This window comes from Onychomys torridus, chromosome 4, assembly GCF_903995425.1.
Source record: "Onychomys torridus chromosome 4, mOncTor1.1, whole genome shotgun sequence".
In the NCBI taxonomy this organism is placed as follows: domain Eukaryota; kingdom Metazoa; phylum Chordata; class Mammalia; order Rodentia; family Cricetidae; genus Onychomys; species Onychomys torridus.
Genome location: NC_050446.1, coordinates 83,889,620 through 83,898,313, shown reverse-complemented (window position 1 = coordinate 83,898,313; position 8,694 = coordinate 83,889,620). Strand labels below are relative to the sequence as shown.

The following is an 8,694-nucleotide window of genomic DNA, read 5'->3' as shown; positions in this document are numbered from 1 at the left end:
AAAATAAACTTATCTGGGGTCAGAGAACAGGACAGCCACAATATTAAACATGAGGATAGGCAGTGGTAGCACATGCCTTTAATCCCAGAACTCTGGGAGGCAGAACCAGGCAGATCTCTGTGAGTTCAACTCCACATTGGAAACACCTAGGCATGGCAACACAAGCCTTTAATCTCAGAAATCAAGCCTTTAATCCAAGGAAGTGATGGCAGAAAGTCGAAAGATATATAAGGTGTGAAGACCAGAAACTAGAAGCATTTGACTAGTTAAGCATTTTGGCTGGTTAAGCTTTTAGGCTTTGGAGCAGCACAGTTCAGCTATGATTCATTCTGGATTAAGACTCAGAAGCTTGCAGTCTGAGGAAACAAGACCAGCTGAGGAACTGGCCAGGTGAGGAAACTGTGGCTTGTTCTGCTTCTCTGATCTTTCAGCATTCACCCCACTAACTGGCCTCAGGTTTGAGTTAATTAATAAGACCTTTTAAGATTCCAACAACACGGAGGGGAAGATCAGCGCTGACAGTGGGCTATTTTTTTTCTTCTATTGCTTTTCATTGCACTAACACTTAAATTGTTAATTTAAAGCCACTTAATTGTGTCTTTATTGATTTGAGGTATAACTATAATGCGACAAGATGCTCTTTAAAATGAAAAACCTTACATATCTATACTGGTTCAATAATGAGAATACCTCTCATGGCAAATTATTTTTGTCTACTTAAATAGTTCTTATAAGATCTTGAATTTAATAGCAAGTACTGTTTATCATCTCCGTGGAATTCATATTCCCTAACACCAAATTTAAAGAAAATTTCCCAAAACCCTAGGTGGGAACTGGGCAAGGTTGAACGACAACACCAAGAAAATTAGTTCTAGTCCAATAACACCTTTTCTTGTTATAACGAGCAAGGGCAACCTTTGGCTTCTTGTAAGGGCAAGGCCAAAGAGCCTTGCCTATAGGAAGGGATGCAAAAAATAGCACAAAGTGGGGCTGCTTCTTGCTGTCTCCAGGCACTTTCATTTTTCTTTGTGATCTCCAGCCGTACAGGTGGGCAGTCAGGGCCGGTCTTGCCCGCTGCTGCCACTGGGCTCCAGACTGACCAGCGAGCCTCTGCGCACAAAAGCTCCTCGCTTGACAGTAAAGCACAGAAGTTGCACACTCTGGTGTACATCTCGAGCAGGATATTCCGAATTTGGAATCCGGAAGGAAGCAACACACTCCAAGAGGCTGGACTGTCAGAGCCCTTAGTCCGAGTTGGGAAAGGGGCCAGGCACCCTTTAAAGGGGCCTGCTTCCTCTCTGTGCTCGAAGGCGAAGCCCGGGACCTCGGTGCTGGGAACCGGGGTGGGGGCCGAACCCTCACACAGCCAGCAGCTCAGGGTCCTTCCAGCCGCAGTACCAAGGGGACCCGAGTCCCGCACTTCCCGCCTAAAGCTACTTTGTCCGCAGACCTGACCGCTGACGCCCGATCCTCCACTCCGGCGGCTGAGAATCAACCCGCGCGTCCCCAGACAAGGTGCCCACCTCACTCACCTAGAAGAACCATCCGCAACAACTTGGCAGAGTCGGCTTCCAGGCGCTTCAAGTGCGGCCACAAATTCAAACCCAAGCCAGATCCCTCAGCTGCCCTTATCATTGGCTGCCGTCCTGGTGACGTCACCACGTTGGACGTTGCCCCGGCGTCTCGTAGTTTGGCGCCAGAGGCTGGGCCTCACAGGCAGGAGGGGGGGGGAGGAGAAGCTGCTTTGCTGGGCGTCGCCGTGGCAACGTGCGCGGTCGTTTCCGGGAGCCCTGGCTGAGGTGGGCGGAGCTAGGGCGGAGGTGCAAGTGGGAAACAGTCACCTGGGATCCTTAGTGTGGTCGCAGACCTTGGGTGTGGTGCGTTCTGGCCTTGGGTCCGGTGTTTCTCTTGAGGGGAAAGGCGGGGTCTGTGGGCATGTTTAAGGGCTTGGGTTATTTTCTTTTTCCCTTTCTGATTTTCAGGCTTCCAAGGATTAGGTTGCTATGGGAGGTATCGGGCCTCCACCTGAATTAATTTTAAGTTCAAGTTTGTGGCTCCAAATCCCCAGTCTCCTTGTCAGGGCTTCCCGGCCTGTTCCTGTTATGGCTGACTGAAAATATTTGGTATTTGGCGGCTTTTTACGTGCTCCAAGGATGACAGGACAAAATAAAATCCCTTAGTGATACTGGCTTAGTACATTATTCAATCAGGTGATTATTGTTTTCAGATTGTACTATTTATGAATGTATACTAGAGAAAGAAAAATGCATGGAAACATGGGAAATATTTTTCTTAAGATAACTCATTCTTTTCATTTGGCAAGCCTTCTATCAGTGAGTTGACATCCTCAGCCCTTCAGATAAATTTAGTATTCTGATCTTAATTTCATTGCTGTTATTTATATGACTGTCCATTTATTTAGCAATTATTACTTGAAGGTTTTAGGAACACATTAGTACACAATGAATCAAACCCTGCTCTCCTGGAGTTTAGATTCCAGTTGATGGAATATCACTGCAAAATTATGAATGTTTCAGTGTAGTGCTCCCTCCCTCCATCCATCCATCCATTTTTTATTTTGAGACAGACTCTTGCTAGGTAGTGTTGGCTGGCCTGGAACTTGCTATATAGATAAGGAACTCACTCAGCCAGGGTGTGGTGGCACGCGCCTTTAATCCCAGCACTCGGGAGGCAAAGCTAGGTGGATCTCTGTGAGTTCGAGGCCAGCCTGGGCTACCAAGTCAGTTCCAGGAAAGGCGCAAAGCTACATAGAGAAACCCTGTCTTGGGGGAAAAAAAAAAAAAAAGGCATGGGCCACCATACCCAGCTATGCAGGGTATTAGAGGAATTTTGTGTTGAAAACTCAATGGACATTTCCTATTTCTATTGAAGAAAATCAGGAGCATTGCAAACTTTATATCATGCATGTTCTCTGAATGTTCTGAGTCCTAGATAGTCCAGCAATAAAGTGACTACTTATTTCTGGTTGAATTAAATGTGCCAACTAATGACGTCACTTGTGTTGTACTGGGTTTGGCAATAAAATTGAGAAGAGTTAATTTTATTTTAAATATTCCCTTACTATATAGTACTTGACCTTTGGTGTCCCAGGCATATTTTTAACTACTTACATACTACTTCACTTTATTCTCAAAACAGTCAATAAGATGTAGACATGTTGTTTTGATTTTATTTTGAGAAAACTGAAGTTTTAGAAAAATATAAGAAAGTATTTGTCTTGTTAAATGAATTCAAAATTTAGCCATATAAAATGCTTTCTATGTCAAGTGACTATAAAGTGATATTTTAATCTAATTTGAAAATATGTTTATCTTGCCATCTTGCAAAATTATGTTGGTAAATGAATAAGATGCACAAATTTCATATATCTGTCTTTGTTTTTCACATCCAAACTGTGTAGGCTATACATTTAATTTCAGCTCCGAATTGCACTTGCTTTATAATAGTTTTCCAATTATGAAAACTATGCTCTTGAGGAATCATGCATTTGATTAAAACAGAACTTTTGGCAATAGAATCAATGCCATTGTTGTGCGGCTGGCAACTCTTGAGTTTGGCAGAAGTAATATCAGGACGAGAGAAACTCATGCTTTCCAACGAAATGAAAGGGGGGAAACAAAACTTTCCAAACGCACAGAGCTAAGAAGGTTGAAATTTTCATCTTTGGTTAGAAATTGGACGTTGTATGGAGCCATTACAAAATTAATGTGTTTTTATAGTCGACCAAAGAGCAAAGTGAAAGTTAGATTTAAACTTGCGTCCGACATTAAACCACTTTGTTTTTAAACCGTTAAAGGTGTATTTAAACTTGGCAATGGTGAGATCTTACTTTCCTAGGAAGTCTTTTGGAAACCTTTGACCCACAGCACCCTCTCACAGCAGGTGCTGGGAGCAGCGGAACGAAAGGCGGACAGACCTCTGTTGCCCAGACGGACTTGAGCCCATCAGTCCGTTCTTACAAGTTTCCCCCACCCCGACCTAGGTGCTTGCAAGTTCAGGTTCTTCTGCTTCGTGCCGTGGCTGGCCCATCTTAGAGGCTGACTGAGGACTCTACTTTCCTCAGGTGAGGGGAAGGTTGTGAGTGGCTAGTTCGGGGTTGGAGACAGTGCTCTCGGTGTAGGGGTTGTGGGGAGCGGACCCCTACCCTGAAAGGAAGTAGAATCCCCTCCCCCAACTTCCCCGGGTCTACTTGTCAGTCTGACTTTGAAGATTCCCAGCCTTCCCAATGCTCCCTTTGAAGATTGCCCTGGACAGACTGGAATCCTCTCTGTTCCACTTTTCTCTAAGGTCCTGTCAGCCTGCAGGTCCTGTTTCCAGCATTAGAATTACATTTGTAACATTTCCTCTTAGGGCAGACTAATCATAGTAATGGTCAGCAGTCCGAGTTTGTATTCCCACAATTAAAAGAGTAACCTGGCCAATTTTGTGGTCTCCACAGTTTAAGGGAACATTGCCTGTGTGGAAAAGTTAAAAGGTTTACCTACCACACATTGCAGGCTACTTTAGAGGCTAGGTTTACTGACTGGCAGTAAATTACAATCTTAATTACAATGCGGGAGGGATCTGGTTTCTTTGGTAGGAGACTAGGCTACAAAGACAGAATTCCCTTTACAGTTTGCACTCAATAATTTTAAGGGCACCATCCCAACAGTGTGATACTACAAATAATCTAAAGACTACAAAGACTATGAACAATCCTTTATTTGTAACGCCTTCTCCATGTTTGCCTGGGTTATAAGCTAGTTTAGTTCATTAAAAAAAAAAAGCCAATGCAAATAATTTCTCTGCCTCCCGAGTGCTGGGATTAAAGGCCTGCGCCACCACTGCCGGGCTTGTTTGAGTTTTTGAGTTGTTTGTTTTTTTGTTGGCAGCAGTGCTTTTTAAAAAAAGAAGTCATAATCTGCACGTGGGGCTGGGGCTATGGCTCAGTGGTTAAATGTGTGTACCCTGGAAGACCTTAGTTCAGTTCTCAGCCCTCACATCGTTCTACTCACTACTGCCTGTAACTCCAGCTTTGGCCATACAATGCCTCTGGCCTCTACTGGTACCTGCATTCATGTGTACCCTCAAAGACAAAAATAAGTTAAAACTGTCAGGACATAGAGTATAGGTTTTTAATTACTCCAGATTTCATTCTTTTGCTTGATGCATTTAGTGCCTTTTATTGGTGATCCAACAACACTGTTACTTCCAAGTAGAGCAAAGCCAATATATAGGAGGCAGTTTCCTCTAAAAATATAATTTGTGAGATACTACATGTACATAGTCAATGTAGTGTACCATTCAATTAAATGAGTTCATTAAAATAGTTCCACTGGGTTGTGTTTATAACACGGAAGGTAAAGATCTGAGGCTCTGAAGATAGACCATTGAATTATAGTTACAGTTATGGCTCTGGCTAAGTGGCAATCAGTTTAGTTCCTTCGATGTAGGAATGATTACCCTTAACTCCAATAATTATGATAAAGATTTCAAGAGGTAGAACATGGATTTTGCTTAGAATTGTTGGCACTTAGTGCTGAATAAAAATTAGCTATTATTTTGAAAAAAAAAAGATACATTAAACTAAAGGGTAGTTGTGCATTTTTTTAAAGTTATCTGTAGAACTTAAAGAATAATTAACAAGTTGGTTAATTTGTCAATGCTTATGGTCTAGAAATTCACTTTAGAGTTTCATTTCTACTCTCTGCCACCTTTATCCTTTCACTATTTCTCATTGGCACATAAGTCAGTGGATTACTTCTAAAGCAAATTTGATGTGTTATCTTTTAACACCGTATTAATGTTCTATTTATATAACATGTATATACATTTGTATTCTCTTTTGTTTTATTCAGTACATTTGAATTATTTTACTTTCTATTGCGAAAGGAAAGGGAGACATTTATATGGGTTTTGGGGATTTGTTTCTTCAAGTAATTTGAAGATGTGAATTAGTGGGTGCAATCAGACTGGACTGATAAAAACGTTTATATTGTGAAGTCTGGCATGTATCCACTGGTCTGTGTGGTCTCCTTCTCCCTCCACTGAACACATGTTAAGCACTTACCATTCATTTGTTTTTTGTGGATGTGGGATCATAGGACTTCTTTTTTTTTTTTTCTTTTTTCTTTTTTTTTTTGGTTTTTCGAGACAGGGTATCTCTGTAGCTTTGTGCCTTTCCTGGAACTCACTTGGTAGCCCAGGCTGGCCTGGAACTCACAGAGATCCGCCTGGCTCTGCCTCCCGAGTGCTGGGATTAAAGGCGTGCGCCACCAGCACCTGGCTTGACTTATTCTTAAATAACTCTTAATTCATGAGGAAGGAAGAGAAGTGCCAGTTGGGTATTTACTATGGAAGTATTACAAACATTGTTTGAAGCCAATTGGGTGAAACACCAATGCTTTCAGTGTTTCTCTGTTAATATGTTGATGTAAGTATCCTTTTCCCCTTCTTCATTAGAAGAATTTCAGATTGCAGAAGAAGACGAGAAAGTTTGAGAAACTCATTGGTTATCCTATCTATTTGCTTGGTTTTAGGTCACAGGGCATATACATTCCAAAATAGGGATCTGGGAGGCAGTCTAGAGTTAGAGAGTGGGCTTAGTGTACACAGTCCCTGTGTTCAGTATCTAACAGCCAAGAAGCAACACATACACACACACACACACACACACACACACACACACACACACATTCACCCCAGACAAACCAACCCACAATGGTAGCTATGAAATTCTAAAGTATACTAAGGTGTCATGGCATTAGCTTTAATTGCAGTATTTGGGAGGCCAAGGTAGATAGGAAGTGTGAGATTATCCTGGTTTCCATAGCAAGACCTATCTCAGTTAGAAAAAAGGAATGAAAATTTATCTCAGGGTTTGGTTGTTTATGTGGTATGAGTAAGCTGGGTTTGATCTTCAGGACAGTAGGGGGAAAAATGACGACTCCAACGTGCCCAGTTGAGTGTGAGCTTGTAGCTTAATTCAGTGTGTGCTGCAGGGATGCAGGTAGTGCTGTACATCTAGTCTGAGACTCTTGGCAATCTGCAAGATGTTCACAAAGTGATCACGTTTTCTTGTCTGGTGTCCGTGTGTACTCTTTTACACTCCCTGTGTTCTCCAAGCTGAGTTGAACATGTTAATTTGGCACCATGAGAACAATAAATAGAACATGAAATAAAGGATGAACCGAACCTAAAATAAAATATTTATATTCTCTTTCGAGCTCTAGCTTACTCTTTAGACAAGATTGAGTGAGCCCTAGGTGCTCTGGCCATAGACCAAGTTTAATTTTTTTTTAAAGATTTATTTATTTATTATGTATACAGTGTTGTTTGCTTGTATCCCTGTAGGTCAGAAGAGGGAGCCAGATCTCATTATAGATGGTTGTGAGCCACCATGTGGGTTCTGGGAATTGAACTCAGGACCTCTGGAAGAACAGCCAGTGCTCTTAACCTCTGAGCCATTTCTCCAGTCCCCACCCCCCAGTTTAATTTTAAAATAAATGTTTTAAATTTTTGACTCTACTCTTTAGAGCTAATTAAATTAATAAATATATTACAGAAAATTAGTTACTAATTTTCATATTGATGAGGGTTAAAATAGATGATTTTAGAGTTCATAAAGCCACTCCAAAATTTTAATTAAATTAATTAATTAATTAAGTTGTTTTGCAGTTCCGATTGTCCTCCTCAGACATTCCTCCTGCTCGAGTTCTGGAATTGTAGATGTAGTCTTCATGCCTAGTGAGAAATTATATTTGAATTATGTTTGTGTGTTCACTTAGGTTTCTTGTTTCATGTCAGCCATCTTGTTTAGATGATGAGGCTTAAATTTTTTATTTTTGTATTAAACATTTCATGTTAATGAGCTTTCTCCCAAGTATTGTGTTTTTAAAAGAAAAAAAAAATTAGAAACTGGGCTAGAGAGATAGCTCAGCAGTTAAGAGCACTGGCTGCTCTTCCAGAGGACCAGGGTTCAATTCCCAGCACCCACATGGCAGCTCAAAACTGTCTATAACTCCTGATCCAGGCAATCTGACATCATCACACAAACATACAAGCATGGAAAACATCAATACACATGAAAAAGATTAGAAGCCCCAAATCATTATATTTTAACTTTCTCTTCTAGATTTGTTGATCTACAGAATGCTTCGATACTTGTATTTTTGTAGAACGCACAAAGGACTGTTTTACTGCTGGGTGGAGTCTGGTGCATTTAATTTGGGTGTCTGTCCTCAAGCAATGCACACTACAGCAGCAGTGCATACTGAATGTGAATCCCTGGGAAAGACAGCTCTGTTTGGCACTAGGGAGGTACATAGATCTGCAGAGAAAGATACGGAAGCCATGGCTAAACTACATATTCCAGTAATGGTGGATGAAGTTGTTCATTGCTTGACACCACAAAAGGGACAGGTGAGTTGACTTTTTAAAATCATTTTAACTTTTTATTGAATTGCAATTCACTGTTTGAAAATATGTAATTGTGTGTTCTTTAGTATATTGATATGCTTGTGAAGTGACCACTATCATTTAGGTTGGGAGCCTTTTAGGACATGGATAATCCTCATAATATATCCATTGGCTGTTGGTTTCTTATTTGCTTTTGTCTGGACCTTGAAAACCACTAAGCTATTTTATGTCATTTTGGATTTGCCTAAAGTGTGATTTATGCTTACATTCTTTTAC

General features: G+C 41.1%; 1 protein-coding gene across 8 annotated transcripts in view; it reads left to right on the top strand.

Moving 5' to 3' along the window:
• Window positions 1-1,715: 1,715 nt before the first annotated feature.
• Mettl15 (methyltransferase like 15) overlaps window positions 1,716-8,694 on the top strand; it is a 163,411-nt gene continuing 156,432 nt past the window's right edge. For 2 of the 8 annotated variants that reach the window (XR_004944801.1, XM_036185999.1), the window contains exons 1-4: window positions 1,716-1,799; window positions 1,983-2,210; window positions 3,904-4,084; window positions 8,135-8,421. Coding sequence is in view for 7 of the 8 variants with exons in the window: in XM_036185999.1 (XP_036041892.1) it covers window positions 8,152-8,421 (270 nt within the window). In the remaining variant the exon portion in view is untranslated. Of the gene's footprint in view, window positions 1,800-1,856; window positions 1,878-1,982; window positions 2,211-3,900; window positions 4,085-8,134; window positions 8,422-8,694 lie in introns of those variants that run through there. The other 6 variants (XM_036186001.1, XM_036186002.1, XM_036186004.1 and 3 more) reach the window with 6 other exon arrangements.